Genomic DNA, 17,924 nt, shown 5'->3' on the forward strand with positions numbered 1-17,924 from the left:
AATCAGCTCAAACCGATCTCTAAACCTACATGGGACTTGGTGCTGGTTTTGGAGGCACTGTGCGCGGCCCCCTTTGAGCCTCTGGAGTCGGTAGATCTGACGATCCTCTCCTACAAAACCTCTCTGCTCATGGCTTTGGCCTCGGCTAAACGTTTTGGGGACCTCCACGCGTTATCCGGTACTCAGTTTGCTCGGGGCGACTCTAAGGGGATGTTTCGTCCAAATGTGGCCTTTGCCCCAAAAGTCATGGCTATGTCCTACATGTCCTTAGCTTTTGAGTTGTAACTTTTTCACCTCCTCCTTTTGCTTCTGAAGAGCAACAGAGGTTACATGCCCTGTGTACGTTGCGAGCTTTACTTGCGTAGATTGAACGGACCCAGGATATCCGGATGTGTGACCATTTCTTTTTGTCTGTTTTACTAATCCAACTCCCAGCATGGCACTCCCTAAGCAGCGTCTCTCCCACTGGCTTGCGGAGGCTATTTCTCTAGCATATAGCAGCAAGGGTTACCTAGCGGTGTATGCACCCGCTCCACCAGGGGTGACTATAGGAGATATTTGTGCTGTGGCGAGTAGTTAACTACAGAAATGTTCTTCGTTTGACAGCCCTAATTAAATATGAAGGTGTTGTGAATGAAATTGTTCTCTGTGATATCCTGTGTAACATGTATTTCCTCTTCCTGTCTGTCTCAGTGAACCCGGGAGGCTGGGCTCCTGCCTCAGTTCTGAGGGCTGTGGCCAAGAGGGAGTACCCCAAGTTCCTCAAGCGCTTCACCGGCTACGTCCAGGACAAGACAGCCGGGAAACCTATCCTCTTCTGAGTCTCACAGGACTCACAGCACCCCTGTCCACACAACTGACTGTTCCGAACATTGCAACCCAACTCTAGCTAGCACTCATGCTAAGTGCTAGGGTACAGCTAGGCCTTTTTTAGACTAGCTTCCATGCGAGCTCTCTTGCTAGGTCTTCAGCTAGCTTAAATGTAAGCCCTCATGCTAGCGTCAATGCTAGTTTCCCATTCAATACCTCATGCTAGTTTTTTATACAAGCTCGCTCCTCATGCTAGCTCTTATGCTAGTTTCCTTTGCTAGCTCTCATGCTAGTTTCCTATGCTAGCACTCATGCTAGTTTCCTATGCCAGCTCTTATGCTAGGTCCTTTGCTATTTCTCTTGCTAGTTTTTATGCTAGCTCCCATGCTAGTTTCATTAGCTAATGCAGAAAGACCTATAAGAATAGCCAAAATGTAAATTGTGTTCCCTTTTCTGGCAGAGATATATTAATTTAATATACTGTATACATGTAAGTATGTGTTATAAGACATTTATAAGAAAGCAATTTTCAAGACTGGAAGACAAAACATTACTCTATTTTAGTCCTGCTTTTTGTAGTCGTCCTTTTTTAAGAAATTGAGTTTGTTCCTATTTCGTGTTGATTTAGCTTTTTATAATAATCAGTGATGTTACAGCTTATTCTCATGCTGCTAATTTTCTTAGTACGACAAATTGGATTGCCTTTTTTCCAGAATGATTGTCTTGTTTGAAAGAAACAAAACAATGACAACATTCCAGAGGGCTGTCATTGAACTATGATCTCTAGGACATAAGACTTTATTCTTTGTTTTGTCTCTCTGGTGAAAACACCACTGTGCTGGTGCTGATGGAGGGACAAGACTAAAAGTTATTTTATTTTCAAATGTTGAAAATGTATTAAATCTTCACATTTCTTTATTTTGGGGTTGTAGTTGGGTTTCAATGTTGTTATACTGTAGCAACACAATTTCGATTTGGGATTTTAGATATCTGGATTATAACTGTATATAATGTCGTCAAACATTTCTGCTTCACAACCAGCTGTAAAAAATGTTTGCAAATGCTTTTTGTGACTCAATTGACTCCATATGCCTTAGACTGGGGGAGATAATACAATAGGTTTTGGGTAGGGGAGAGGGTGCTGATAGACAGTACACCATATGTAATCACTAGAGACGTGCCAAGGGCCTAGTTCCAATGCCTGATTGTTGTCCCTTTCTTTCCTGCCTTCGTTGAAGTAAATCACAACCCTGATATGACTGAGTGGAAACCTGAAACGTGACCCTTATCCAATCAGGATGATGTCAGGGCAGTCGTTAGTAGGAAGGGAGGAAGTAAGGAGGTCCTTTTAAGGCATGGGTGTCAAACTCATTCCATGGAGGGCCTAGTGTCTGCGGGGTTTTGGTTTTTCCTTTCAATTAAGACCTAGACAACCAGGTGAGGGGAGATATTTACTAATTAGTGAATTTAATTCAGCAATCAAGTACAAGGGAGGAGCGAAAACCCGCAGACACTCGGCCCTCCGTTTAGACAGTTTCTACATTTTACAGCAGACGGAAGCTTTGTCGCCTGCTGGGTACTTCAGTGAAAACAATGATGGTCTCCACATAGTGAAGACCTAAGTCTTTCATTTCAGATAGTCTACCTATTTATATGAAAGTAAGGGGTTTGGGGGTTAATACGATGTCTAATTCATTTCATAACCCTTTTAATTCAAACATTGTGATATTGTAATCAGCAGAAACTGATTTTCACCGAAAGGCCAGCTCATTGGAGGAGCTATATGCCAATCAACTTTTCTGTCCAATGGAGAGATTGGTTCAAATCCTTAGAGGATGATGGTGTGAACTGTATGCTGGCTTTCATTCCAAGTGATCCTTGATTTGGTCAAGTGATTATAGCTTTGTATGTTCACCCCTTTGCGAAGAAGTCCAATAAATTATTTCTACATTGATAGCACAAGTAATGTATAAAGCCAAGTGGAGAAATACCTGGTTAGAAAGACATTTCAAAGGCTGGTTTCCCAGACTCAGATTGAGCCCACTTCTGGACTAAAAAAGCATGTTCTACATACATTTTCCTGGAATCAGCATAATGTGGGTCTGGCAAACTGTCCCAATAAGTTGTCCCTCTCCTACGAATTACATTTGTACTGAATGTAAAATTTGTGGGAAATCGTGTAAATAAAAATGGTCACACTAAAGCTGTTGCGATTGACTTAAAAACTGAACTGTGAAATTGTGGCACTTATTCAGTCCTGTTTGGTGTGCCTTGAATCATTGTTTTCCCCATTCTCTCACAATCTAAAAACTCAGGATTTCACTGTAATTTATACAGAAAGCCAATCAGTCAAGGTTTTGATTGGAAACAAATAATGCATTAGTGTTTGTTTTTGTGACAAAGTACATGTGAATAGAAAACCAGTTGACAGTGACATATGGATTCCAACACAAGCCATAAGGCCAAGCATCCCAACAATCGATAGAAAGCCACTAGTGAGCTACTTTACTTTTAACAAATAGCAAACATGAAACCTTGTCATTTTCCAAAAAATAAAGTTAATGTCTCTTGTTGGAACTAATTTGGGTGTATCTTATATTATGGTAACATTCGGGCAATTACACTCCAGACAACTAGGTGCAGATAAATGGTGGTGGTAAACACACATCAGGTGATGTGGGTGTGTGAGCTCATGGTTCTTACCGCCAGGAGTGCACACACACATTCTGAAATAGCATTTTTGCACCCCAAGTTTTATAAGTATGGAGAAAAAAATGTATGCACTCACTAACTGTAAGTCGCTCTGGATAAGAGCGTCTGCTAAATGACTGAAATGTCAAATGAATGTGATCCAAAACCAGGCAACTGTGTGCTTTAGGACCATGCAGACGCCTCCGAGCGGTCGGGTAGGCTGTTTGGACCTCACGGACACCTAAAGGCAAAGCTTCTGAAAGGCTGGCTGGACCAGCTCAGGAGAGTTGAGCATAGGTCAGTGTATGCTTTGCGCTCTTTCACCGAGTTGTAAAAGGAACAGAAACTGGCTACTCTTTAGTTGACTGATGTAGCTGGCAAGGTAACTGCTGTTTAACTTAACAGAAGAAGAAAAAAACGAAACTAGTGTTTATTCGCAGTGCTGAGCTAGTATTGTAACTGACATGTAACTTCAGCTAATGTTTCATCCCCTCTTGACTGAGGTGAATGAATAAGCTATGCTTGTGAGTAGCTACCACAGCCAGGTCAGCTCTAGCCTCTAGTTATCTGTCAGATAGGGATTATTACTATCTAACAGCAGTTGTTTGTATGGGCATGTTTTGTAGCCTTTGTTTTGTCATGTTTCAGAAGTAAATGAACTTGGCAAGCTTTCGCCAGTTGATGTACTGTTAGAGAGAGAGCTGGCCAAAAGTTGGCTTACATTTGCTATTATTTTTGCCTCAATCAAACTAGACCTGACTCAAACGATGAAACCATCAGCCAAAGGATTGAAGATTGATATTCTGATGTTTTTTCAGTGCAATTTGAGTTGTATTACTCAGTACGTCAATGTAATGTTATTGATCTGTCAGTTTCCCTAGCTAATTCCCTACTTTTCACAGTGACACCGTAATAAACAGCTCTAACATTACAGGCTTCACTGTCATGGTGCACAGTAGAGGTCTGCACGGAACCGATTTCTTCATCCCGCTCCCGCTGGCTTTCTGTCCGACTCCCACCCGCTACTGCAAGAACTGGTCCCAAAACCAACTGCAGTCCCGCAATATAATTTAAGGCGTATATGATGCAGCTCACTTGCCAGCCATGGTCTCAGCAATTTTGCGCCCTATAGCAGTGGCGGCTGGCCGATAGAGGGCGCTAGGGCGCCGCCCCCTTAAATAAAATTATTTTTAAAAAAAAATAAAAAAATAAAAATAATAATAATAATTATAAAAACATCAGTATGTCAATATTTGTGTGTTTGAAATATGGAATGCACACAGTAATATGTGTAAGATATGATAGAAAATCATATTCGCAACCTTTCCTCTGCCTGTCAAACGCCTCGTCAGCTCTGGGCGATACAGAAAGTGCCCCGAGGAGGCGGGTCTACGTAGCAGTTAAGCCAATTGCTAATTTAAGATATGAATGTATGACATAAAATGTAGCTAATCAGCGATTTTAATTCGAATCCAAGGAGGGCGATTATTTTACCTCGCCCCAAGCTCGCCCTGATAAAATAAGGACCGGGCTCCAGTGGCGCCATTTTTACTAGACGACAATGGCGAACGCAACGTTACTCCTCCAAGACCCAACCCTAACTTCGGTGAAATCTCTCCTCCAAGATCCGTTTGAGAGGAGAACTTTGTCAGAGAAAGTTCGGGTGAAAGAGCTGGGCCCAGATCAACCTGACCTCTCAATCAGACAGCAGGCTAGCGAGAAAGGGAAGCAGTATATGCGCGGCTTCTCCCGTAGCTGGTACACCAGGAAGGCTTGCTAGCTGGGTGCACTGATGCTAATGCTTTATTTTGCTTTCCGTGCTTGCTTTTTAAACGACGGGGTCAGATTCAGCATGGACAGGTACGGAGTGAGGGGATATGAAGCACCTGTCAGAGAAGGTAAAGAAAACATGAGAACACCAGGGCACACATGGACAACTCTGTAAAGCTAGCTGTATTAGGAAGGGTGAACATTGCTACGCAGCTGGATGACGGCCACAGGATTGCGGTGAGGAAACACAATGAGGAGGTGGATAAAAACAGGCACATTCTATCCAAAATTATCGATTGTGTGAAGTTCTGTGGGGCTTTTGAGTTGGCCTTGCGTGGGCACGAGGAGACTCCCCAGAGCCTCTACAACACGGTGGAACTTCCACAGTCGCGCTGTAAACACTGTGTGCAGTACAGGGATGACCTCCTAACGTGTTTCCAGACCATCAGAGACTCTGGGAACTTTGATGCCCCGACTGTCAGAGAGGCGGGGGGCTTTGTGAGGATGCTCGAAGACGAGGCTTTCTGTTTTTCCTGGCACTGTTCCACAAGATCATGCCAAATGTGGACATGCTTTTCAGCCAGCTGCAGAAGAGGAACATCGACCCTGTCTTCATTAAAGCACTTGTCCAGAGGTTCACAGAAAGCATGCTAACAATCAGGTAAATAACTATATTTACTATTGGCTGATAAAGATGCTGTTAGAAAGATGAATAGTTCACTTACAACAGTTTAAAAGCCTAAATGTGTCTGGTCATCAAAGTGAGTGATTATCATAGAGCCGTCACAATTATATTTGTTTTAGTATTTTAAAAGGAAAGAGAAGACATTTACATTACATTTTAGTCATTTAGCAGACGCTCTTATCCAGAGCGACTTACAGTTAAGAGTGCATACATTTTTTTCATACTGGCCCCCGTGGGAAACGAACCCACAACCCTGGCGTTGCAAGCGCCATGCTCTACCAACTGAGCTACACGGGACCACATTAGTTTTGGCAAGATCTGAAAAAAGAAGTTGGTGGAGTGCAACCCTCAAACATTGAAGAATTACACCTCTATAGGCAATATCAAATGCGCAAAAATAACTTAAGAAATAGGTTAAATTACCAGAGATTCTCACATGGCCCTTACATTGTATTACTGGGCTATATCAGCCAGTTTGCTAGATGTAGCTTGAAGAGCGCAGAGTTGGAGAGACCTACACTTTCTCTTGAGCTATTTTTGTAGCCTACCTTTTAGGAGTGGGAAGGTTTTCCGATAGAGAAATATGGGTGATCAACATTTAGGCCTATTTCTAAGCATTGTAGTAAACTATAGCCTAATCATAGGCCTATTTAGGAAGTACATTTCCTTGGAAAGATAACTGTCCCGTGCTTCTGCCCATATATACATAGGCTATAGCCTACTCTATTTAATTGAGACCACACACGCACCTGATCTCGCAGGTATGGCTACTGAACTGGAGGCAGCAAGAATGATGACAGCAACACTTGCTAGGTTTTACATAGGCCTATATGATATAGTCTACCTTTTAGGAGGACGATTTGCAGGCAGAGACAAATAAATGGGTAATCCATACTTATTGAAAATGAAAAGGCGCAACGCTCGCTCACCATAGTAGCCTAACCTATGTGCGCGTTGTGCCTTTTCCTTTTTAATCACGATTAAATGTTTTGATTGCACTTCGACTCACGTTGGTTGAGCGCCCTCCACTTTCACAAATGTTCTGAACCTACAGTGCATTCGGAAAGTATTCAGACCCGTTGACTTTTTCCACATTTTGTTACGTTACAGCCTTATTCTAAAATGGATTAAATCATTTTCCCCTAATCAATCTACACACAATACCCCATAATGACAAAGCAAAAACAGGTTTTTAGACATGTTTGCAAATGTATTGAAAATACAAAATGGAAATATAACATTTACATAAGTATTCAGACCCTTTACTCAGTACTTTGTTGAAGCACCTTTGGCAGCAATTACAACAGAGTATTTTGGGTATGACGCTACAAGCTTGGCACACCTGTATTTGGGGAGTTTCTCCCATTCTTCTCTATAGATCTTCTCAAGCTGTGAGAGTGTGATTTGAAGGAGTCAGGCGCAGGAGGGTAAATCACTGAATACAGAGTTTATTCCGTAGGACACAGTTACGCTGGATAGCGTCAACAAAATACAGGCACACAGGGAACGGGTAGCTCAAACGAGCTACACTCAACTCACAAATAACAATCACCCACAAGGACAAGGGGGGCAGAGGGAACACTTATACATGTACTAATGAGGGGATATGAACCAGGTGTGTGTAATTGACAAGACAAGACAAATGGAATGATGAGATATGGAGCGGCAGTGGCTAGTAGGCCGGTGACGACGAACGCCGAAGCCTGCCCGAACAAGGAGGGGAGGCAGCTTTGGAGGAAGTCGTGACACAAGCTCTGTCAGGTTGGATGGGGAGCGTTGCTGCACAGCTATTTTCAGGTCTCTCCAGAGATGTTCGATCGGGTTCAAGTCCGGGTTCTGGCTGGGCCACGCAAGGACATTCAGAGACTTGTCCTGAAGCCACTCCTGCTTTGTCTTGGCTGTGTGCTTAGGGTCGTCATCCTGTTGGAAGGTGAACCTTCGCCCCAGTCTGAGGTCCTGAGCTCTCTGGAGCAGGTTTTCATCAAGGATCTCTCTGTACTTTTCTCAGTTCATCTTTCCCTCATCCCCACAGCATGATGCTGCCACCACTATGCTTCACCGTAGGGATGGTGCCAGGTTTCCTCCAAACGTGACGCTTGGCATTCAGGCCAAAGAGTTCAATCTTGGTTTCATCCGACCAGAGAATCTTGTTTCTCATGGTCTGAGAGTCTTTAGGTGCCTTTTGGCAAACTCCAAGCGGGCTGTCATGTGCCTTTTACTGAGAAGTGGCTTCCGTCTGGCCACTCTACCATAAAGGTCTGATTGGTGGAGTGCTGCAGAGATGGCTGTCCTTCTGGAAGGTTCTCCCATCGCCACAGAGGAACTCTGGAGCTCCGTCAGAGTGACCATTGGGTTCTTGGTCACCTCCCTGACGAAGGCCCTTCTCCCCCGATTGCTCAGTTTGGCCGGGCAGCCAGCTCTAGGAAGAGTCTTGGTGGTTCCAAACTTCTTCCATTTAAAAATGATGGAGGCCACTGTGTTCTTGGGGACCTTCAACGCTGCAGAAATTTTTTGGTAACCTTCCCCAGATCTGTGCCTCGACACAATCCTGTCTCGGAGCTATGGACAATTCCTTCGACCTCATGGCTTGGTTTTTGCTCTGACATGCACTGTCAACTGTGGGACCTTATATAGACAGGTGTGTGCCTTTCCAAATCATGTCCAATCAATTCAATTTACCATAGGTGGACTCCATTGAAGTTGTAGAAACATCTCAAGGATGATCAATGGAAACAGGATGCACCTGAGCTCAATTTCATGTCTCATACCAAAGGGTCTGAATACTTTTGTAAATAAGATATTTCTGTTTTTTATTTGTAATAAATTTGCAAAAATGTCTAAAAACCTGTTTTCGCTTTGTCATTATGGGGTATTGTGTGTAGATTGCTGAGATATTTGTATTTTTTAATCCATTTTAGAATAAGGCTGTAACGGAACAAAATGTGGAAAAAGTCAACGGGTCTGAATACTTTCCGAAGGCACTGTATATACATTTTACGGACAAAGTATATTTTGTTGTTATTAGTCCCACCCTTCAGCTCTATTCAACCCTTCCAATCTATCTCTTAACACCATCCATATTGGATTTCTATTTGCCATATATTTTTCAACTGTGCTGTGATGTTTCACAAAAGTTCTGAACCTTTCTATTCTCATAGTTTCTACAGATTGTAAATTAAAGATAAACATTTTTGCTAAAAGTATTATTATATTATTGATCGATTGACTATGACTTTTCAAATCACCCAGGAGTGCTATCTGCAGAGTTAGCTCCAGGTAAATGTTGCAATTCTTCAGCCATTCCTGGACCTGTGATTAAAAACAAGCTACATATGGACAGCACCAAAATAAATGATCTAATGACTCTGTCTTTTCACAGGAAAATCTGCAGAGCTGGGAAGGTTGTATCCCCCATATATATAATGTTCTATTGGTTGCAAGAATTTTGTATAATAATTTAAATAGAAAAATTATACGTTTTGAATCTGGCGTCGTTTTGCATATCAGTTCATAAACAATGTGCCATGGAATCCGTACATCGAAAATCTCTTCTCAACTATTTTGCAATCTATGTGGCACAGCTGTCAATTTTTTGGTCCTTAAATTAAATTGCTATACTTTTTTATTTGTCATAATTTTCTTTAACCAATTTTGGTCTTTAATGCAGGGCCAACAGACAAGTTCCTTACTTTTTCCCCATTCCACTTGTCTCTTCCATTTTTGCGGTAATGCTGCAATTAGTTGGTTGTAATTTTGGGTAGAGTAGACATTTTCATATATTTGTGTTAGCTGCATGTGTGACATAACTCCACCAGTCCTATTTATGATATCATTTACAAAGATTATACCTTTTTTTTTTTTTTTTATCGAAAAATAATGTTTTTTATCAATTAGTATATTTGAGTTTAACCACAATATTTATTGTATTATTTGTTCTGTCTTTTCTGGTGGATTAAACTGAAATTGCAACCAACTTTTTATGGCTAAGAGCGATATTTGGGAGATTAATTCATTTTCAAATAACCGAAAGTGAGAGGTTGTAATCTGAATAAAGGGGAAAAGGCCATTCTTGAACATGGGGTGAGACATTCTTACTAATTTGCTAGAGAACCAGTTCGGATTTAAGTATAACTTTAGTATGACTAACGCCTTTAGTGTGAGGTCTAATGCTTTAATATTTAATCATTTCTGCCCTCCAAATTCATATTCATTATATAAATAGGCCCTTTTCATTTTGTCTGGCTTGCCATTCCAAATAAAATGGAATATGTTTTGCCCATATCATTTTTTTAAACAGGTCGCTAGGTGTAGGCAAGACCATAAGCAAATAGGTCAACTGGGTACTGATATTAAAGAGTTAATCAGGGTGATTTTTCAACAAAAATACAGGCATTTCCCTTTCCATGGTAGCAAGATCTTTTCTATTTTTGTTAACTTTCTATTAAAATGTATTGGAGTGAGATCATTTCTTTCTTTCGGGATATTTATACTGAGTATGTCCACATCACCGTCAGACTGTTTTATTGGTCAACTGCACCGTAATGTAAAAGTTGTATTTTTTAGTGATCCAATTCGTAATATAGTACATTTATCATTATTTGGTTATAATCCAGAGATGTTAGAAAAAGTATATAGATCCTCTATGAGGCTGTGGAGGGATCCAAATTGTGGATTTAAAAGAAAACATGAATCATCAGCGTACAATGACACCTTTGTTTTTAAGCCCTGGATTTCTAACCCCTTGATATTAATATTGGATCTTATTTTAACAGCTAACATTTCAATGGCAACAATAAATAGATATGCCGATAGTGGACAACCTTCTTCTACTCCTCTTGACAGTTCAAAACTTTCTGAGAAGTAGCCATTATTGACTATTTTACACCTAGGGTTACTATACATAGCTTTAACTCATTTTATAAGAGATTCTCCAAAATATTTATATATCAACTCCAGTCGTACTTTATCAAAAGCCTTTTCAAAGTCAGCTATGAATAGCAGGCCTGGTTCCCCAGAGTTTTCATAGTGTTCTATTGTTTCCAGTACAGTCTTATATTATCTCCAATGTATCATCCATGTAAAAAACCTGTCTGATTAGGATGACTAATATCAGAAAATACCTTTTTAATTCTATGCGCAATGCATTTTGCTAGAATTTTTGCATCACAACACTGAAATGTAAGAGGCATCCAATTTTTTAAATGGACTGGATCTTTATATTTACCACTTGGATCCTGTTTCAGTAATAATGAAATCAGACCTTCTTGTTGAGTGTCTGATAATCTACCATTTATATAGGAGTGGTTAAAACATGCTAATAACGGTCCTCTGAGTATATCAAAAAAGGTTTGGTATACCTCCACTGGTATGCCATCCAGCCCTGGAGTTTTACCAGACTTAAAGCCTTTAATTGCATCAATACGTTTTTCCTCTGTAATTTGGCCTTCACATTAGTATTTCTGTATAGCTTAATTTTACAATATTAATAGAAAGAAATCCATACAATTAACTTCGGTTAGTGGATATGAAGGAGACTGAAATGAAAACATATGCTTAAAGTATTTTACTTGTTCTTTTAAAATATAAATTTGGTGAATCATGGGTGACTCCGACATTTGTAGCAAGTTTCAGTCAATTATTTTTGGTAGCATTTTTATATTGAAGATTTAAAAATAATTTGTTGCATTTGTCCCCATATTCCATCCAGTTTGCCTTATTTTTTATAATATATTACACTTGATCTTTCTTGAATAAGTTCCTCCATTTCTTTAAGTTTTTCCTCCAACTTACTATCTATCTGTACCGATAGTCCTTCCATTTCCTTTGTTAATATGGACTCTTTTGACCTAAATTTCTTTTGTTTTAGAGATGAGTACTGAATTGCATGGCCTCTAAAGGCACATTTAAAAGTGTCCCATACAATAAGGGGATCTGCTGTAGCTATGTTATGTTGGAAAAAAGTCAGTTAAAAATTATTCTGGCCTAGTTAAAAACAAGTTATCATCCAATGATCAAATGTCCAATATACTCGCCCACGTGGAAATTCTGTAAGAGTAATATATATATGCCAATTATTTGATGGCTGGACCGCATTCTGTCCCCTATCAACACTTTATTTTACTTTTGGTGCCAGAGAGAATTACATAAGAAAGGAGTCAAGACGACTAGCTTGATTGAGCCTCCGCCATGTACAGTGAGGGAAAAAAGTATTTGATCCCCTGCTGATTTTGTACGTTTGCCCACTGACAAAGACATGATCAGTCTATAATTTTAATGGTAGGTTTATTTGAACAGTGAGAGACAGAATAACAACAAAAAAATCCAGAAAAACGCATGTCAAAAATGTTATGAATTGATTTGCATTTTAATGAGGGAAATAAGTATTTGACCCCTCTGCAAAACATGACTTAGTACTTGGTGGCAAAACCCTTGTTGGCAATCACAGAGGTCAGACGTTTCTTGTAGTTGGCCACCAGGGTGCACACATCTCAGGAGGAATTTTGTCCCACTACTCTTGGCAGATTTTCTCCAAGTCATTAAGGTTTCGAGCCTGGCAACTCAAACCTTCAGCTCCCTCCACAGATTTTCTATGGGATTAAGGTCTGGAGACTGGCTAGGCCACTCCAGGACCTTAATGTGCTTCTTCTTGAGCCACTCCTTTGTTGCCTTGGCCGTGTGTTTTGAGTCATTGTCATGCTGGAATACCAATCCACGACCCATTTTCAATGCCCTGGCTGAGGGAAGGACGTTCTCACCCAAGATTTGACGGTACATGGCGTCGTCCATCGTCCCTTTGATGCGGTGAAGTTGTCCTGTCCCCTTAGTAGAAAAACACCCCCAAAGCATAATGTTTCCAACTCCATGTTTGATGGTGGGAATGGTGTTCTTGGGGTCATAGGCAGCATTCCTCCTCTTCCAAACACGGCGAGTTGAGTTGATGCTAAAGAGCTCGATTTTGGTCTCATCTGACCACAACACTTTCACCCAGTTCTCCTCTGAATCATTCAGATGTTCATTCGCAAACTTCTGAATCATTCAGATGTTCATTGGCAAACTTCAGACGGCCCTGTATATGTACTTTCTTGAGCAGGGGGACCTTGCGGGCGCTGCAGGATTTCAGTCCTTCACGGCGTAGTGTGTTACCAATTGTTTTCTTGGTGACTATGGTCCCAGCTGCCTTGAGATCATTGACAAGATCCTCTCGTGTAGTTCTGGGCTAATTCCTCACCGTTCTCATGATCATTGCAACTCCACAAGGTGAGATCTTGCATGGAGCCCCAGGCCGAGGGAGATTGACAGTTCTATTGTGTTTCTTCCATTTGAGAATAATCGCACCAACTGTTGTCACCTTCTCACCAAGCTGCTTGGCGATGGTCTTGTAGCCCATTCCAGCCTTGTGTAGGTCTACAATCTTGTCCCTGACATCCTTGGAGAGCTCTTTGGTCTTGGCCATGGTGGAGAGTTTGGAATCTGATTGATTGATTGCTTCTGTGGACAGGTGTCTTTAATACAGGTAACAAACTGAGATTAGGAGCACTCCCTTTAAGAGTGTGCTCCTAATCTCAGCTCGTTACCTGCATAAAAGACACCTGGTAGCCAGAAATCTTTCTGATTGAGAGGGGGTCAAATACTTATTTCCCTCATTAAAATGCTAATCAATTTATAACATTTTTGACATGCGTTTTTCTGGATTTTGTTGTTGTTATTCTGTCTCTCACTGTTCAAATAAACCTACCATTAAAATTATAGACTGATAATTTCTTTGTCAGTGGGCAAACTTACAAAATCAGCAGGGGATCAAATACTTTTTTCCCTTACTGTATATCTCACTAGGTCAGGATATTTAAGCCTCCATACATTCACTAGTTCCAATATATCCATGACATTCGTGATTTCCTTAAGTGCATGAGGGTGATAGTTTGTAGTGTGATTTCCTTTACGGTCCATAAACGTATATAAAACCGTATCATAATCTCCCACCATAATAATAGAGTCTTGTATTGCTTGTAGGGTTGATAAATTATTATATATATTTTCAAAGAAGCGTGGATCATCATTATTTGGACCGTATAGGTTAATGAGCCATATCTGTTTATGGTCCAATAACATATTAAAAATCATCCATCTACCTTGCGGATCTGTTTGGACAATTTTCACATTCGGATCAAAATTACTGTTAATATCATCACCCCTTTTGAATTTCTTTGCCCATGGGAGAAATATATTTAGCCCCCGTCCTTTTTCTACACAACTTCATCTAAAATAGTTGAATGAGTTTCCTGTAAACGATAGATATTATATTCCTTCTCTTTTAGCCAGGTAAATACTGATTGTCTTATTATCTGCTAAGCCATTACAGTTATAACTGGCTATACTTATTTCACCAGTTACCATAATGAGATACAAGTTTCAAATCTATTTATCATAATATATGTTTGTAAACTCACCATTAAAAAGTGAGTACCATAGTGATTGAGTGTCCACTAAGTAAACCTCCAATTGTTCCACACTATTCCACCCGCTAAAACCCCTCCCCATCCCAAGTTGGGTTGTCATTCCAGTGACCGGCAGACCACCCCAGTCCCCTCGGATCCCAGGGCCCCCGAGAGACCGGGACCCATCCTTCGAAAAGAGCACACAGTGCCACCCACAGAACAGAAGCAGATCAACCACCTAAAGCATTTCCATCGCCCTCACCTCCATTTGCATTATATATAGCTATTAAAAAATATATATATATAAAAAAAATCCTGCGTATCTTATTTTCCATAATTAACAAATAATATGCGAAATGATGTAGGCAGTTCATGCAAAGGATTGTTACCTATAACCAGGATTGCCATTACAAAAATTACATTTTTGGCAAAAAAATATTGTGATTCATCCTATATTGTCCCTAACATCATTACCCCCCAAGCAACAGATGTGGGATACATACACACACACTCATACATACTCAACCCCTTTCCCCCACAAACAACCATCAGCTCAGATGCTCAACAGTTGTTCCATCCCTGAGCCCAACTCAAGAAAGGACTTGATTTACGAATGTATATACAGTTGCAGCTGTTTGAGAAGGCATGCAAAATTAAGCAAAAATGTGCAAAAATGGGGAGATTTGATTAACTATTGTCAAGTCCTAGGTGATACACCCCCTTCCCCTGAAGCACACACATGCTGGTCCCCCGTTGTGACCATTTTCCCAATCATCTCTGTGCAGACAGATCTTTGATTATTTTGTTGCCACCAGGGCCACAATAGTATGCCCCCTCTCTGATTGTCGGAGTGTGACCCCCTCCCCATGGGTTACTGCAGCTAGTGTTGCCAGCGCTGCCACTACCTGGGTGGGGGCACCTCACCGGTATCCCCACCGGCTAGGTACAAGGTCATCAAGGTTCTCATTAGCAGCTTTGAGAATGTCCTTGTATATTATGCTCTCCCATCAGTGGCCTTTGGCTTTGTTGGACCAACCCTGCCAGGCAGGCTCAGAATCTTGAGGGGGCGGTGCTGCTTTAGTAGGTCTCTGATCGCGTTTATCTTTCTGATTTGGCTGCGTATAGGCTACTTACAGTAGGCCCATAAAACAGACAAGGACTTCTCCTTAGTATATGGGTCGCTCAGGTGGGTGTCTAGGATATAGGGTTGTGGACCGTTCCATCATGATAGGATAAATAAACAATAAATAAATAAATAAACAATATTTATAATTTATTTTAACCTCTACGGGATCGGTGTCCCATATACGGGACAGTTGAGCTAACGTGCGCTAATGTGATTAGCATGACTGTTGTAAGTAACAGCAAACTTTCCAGGACATAACAGAAAGCTTAGATTCTTGTTAATCTAACTGCAATGTCCAATTTACAGTAGCTATTACAGTGTCAAAATACCATGCTATTGTTTGAGGAGAGTGCACAACAACAAAAAACGTATCACGGCAACTGGTTTGATACATTCACCTCTGAAGGTAAATAATGTACTTACATTCAGTAATCTTGCTCTGATTTGTCATCCTAAGGGTCTCAGAGATAAAATGTAGCATAGTTTTGTTTGATAAAATCCATTTTTATATTCAAATGTAGGAACTGGGTTCTACAGTTTGAACCCCTGCTGTCTCTGGCTCCACACACACCCCACCCGGCCATCTAGATGTGTGAAAGTTAGTGTACAGTGGGGAGAACAAGTATTTGATACACTGCCGATTTTGCAGGTTTTCCTACTTACAAAGCATGTAGAGGTCTGTAATTTTTATCATAGGTACACTTCAACTGTGAGAGACGGAATCTAAAACAAAAATCCAGAAAATCACATTGTATGATTTTTAAGTAATTAATTTGCATTTTATTGCATGAAATAAGTATTTGATCACCTACCAACCAGTAAGAATTCCGGCTCTCACAGACCTGGTAGTTTTTCTTTAAGAAGCCCTCCTGTTCTCCACTCATTACCTGTATTAACTGCACCTGTTTGAACTCAACCTGTATAAAAGTCACCTGCCCACACACTCAATCAAACAGACTCCAACCTCTCCACAATGGCCAAGACCAGAGAGCTTTGTAAGGACATCAGGGATATAATTGTAGACCTGCACAAGGCTGGGATGGGCTAAAGGACAATAGGCAAGTAGCTTGGTGAGAAGGCAACAACTGTTGGCACAATTATTAGAAAATGGAAGAAGTTCAAGATGACGGTCAATCACCCTCGGTCTGGGGCTCCATGCAAAGCATGTAGAGGTCTGTAATTTTTATCATTGGTTAACTTCAACTGTGAGAGACGGAATCTAAAACAAAAATCCAGAAATTCACATTGTATGATTTTTCAGTAATTCATTTGCATTTTATTGCATGACATAAGTATTTGATACATCAGAAAAGCTGAACTTAATATTTGGTACAGAAACCTTTGTTGGCAATTACAGAGATCATACGTTTCCTGTAGGTCTTGACCAGGTTTGCACACACTGCAGCAGGGATTTTGGCCCACTCCTCCATACAGACCTTCTCCAGATCCTTCAGGTTTTGGGGCTGTCGCTGGGCAATACGGACTTTCAGCTCCGTATTGCCCAGCGTTCTATTGGGTTCAGGTCTGGAGACTGGCTAGGCCACTCCAGGACCTTGAGATGCTTCTTACGGAGCCACTCCTTAGTTGCCCTGGCTGTGTGTTTCGGGTCGTTATCATGCTGGAAGACCCAGCCACGACCCATCTTCAATGCTCTTACTGAGGGAAGGAGGTTGTTGGCCAAGATCTCGCGATACATGGCCCCATCCATCCTCCCCTCAATACGGTGCAGTCGTCCTGTCCCCTTTGCAGAAAAGCATCCCCAAAGAATGTTTCCACCTCCATGCTTCACGGTTGGGATGGTGTTCTTGGGGTTGTACTCATCCTTCTTCTTCCTTCAAACATGGTGAGTGGAGTTTAGACCAAAAAGCTCTATTTTTGTCTCATCAGACCACATGACCTTCTCCCATTCCACCTCTGGATCATCCAGATGGTCATTGGCAAACTTCAGACGGGCCTGGACATGCACTGGCTTGAGCAGGGGGACCTTGCGTGCGCTGCAGGATTTTAATCCATGACGGCGTAGTGTGTTACTAATGGTTTTCTTTGAGACTGTGGTCCCAGCTCTCTTCAGGTCATTGACCAGGTCCTGCCGTGTAGTTCTGGGCTGATCCCTCACCTTCCTCATGATCATTGATGCCCCACGAGGTGAGATCTTGCATGGAGCCCCAGACCGAGGGTGATTGACCGTCATCTTGAACTTCTTCCATTTTCTAATAATTGTGCCAACAGTTGTTGCCTTCTCACCAAGCTACTTGCCTATTGTCCTTTAACCCATCCCAGCCTTGTGCAGGTCTATAATTATATCCCTGATGTCCTTACAAAGCTCTCTGGTCTTGGCCATTGTGGAGAGGTTGGAGTCTGTTTGATTGAGTGTGTGGGCAGGTGACTTTTATACAGGTTGAGTTCA

The 17,924-nt window shown here is 41.3% G+C and overlaps 1 protein-coding gene across 1 annotated transcript in view; it reads left to right on the forward strand.

Moving 5' to 3' along the window:
- Positions 1-3,040, forward strand: part of LOC121541568 (ceramide transfer protein) — a 39,688-nt gene extending 36,648 nt beyond the window's left edge. The window contains exon 16 of the mRNA XM_041850664.2: positions 694-3,040. Within this exon, the coding sequence (XP_041706598.1) occupies positions 694-821 (128 nt within the window). The 3' untranslated portion in view covers positions 822-3,040. The remainder of the gene's footprint in view (positions 1-693) is intronic.
- Positions 3,041-17,924: the final 14,884 nt, after the last annotated feature.

The sequence above is a fragment of the Coregonus clupeaformis genome, chromosome 27 (assembly GCF_020615455.1).
Source record: "Coregonus clupeaformis isolate EN_2021a chromosome 27, ASM2061545v1, whole genome shotgun sequence".
In the NCBI taxonomy this organism is placed as follows: Eukaryota; Metazoa; Chordata; class Actinopteri; order Salmoniformes; family Salmonidae; genus Coregonus; species Coregonus clupeaformis.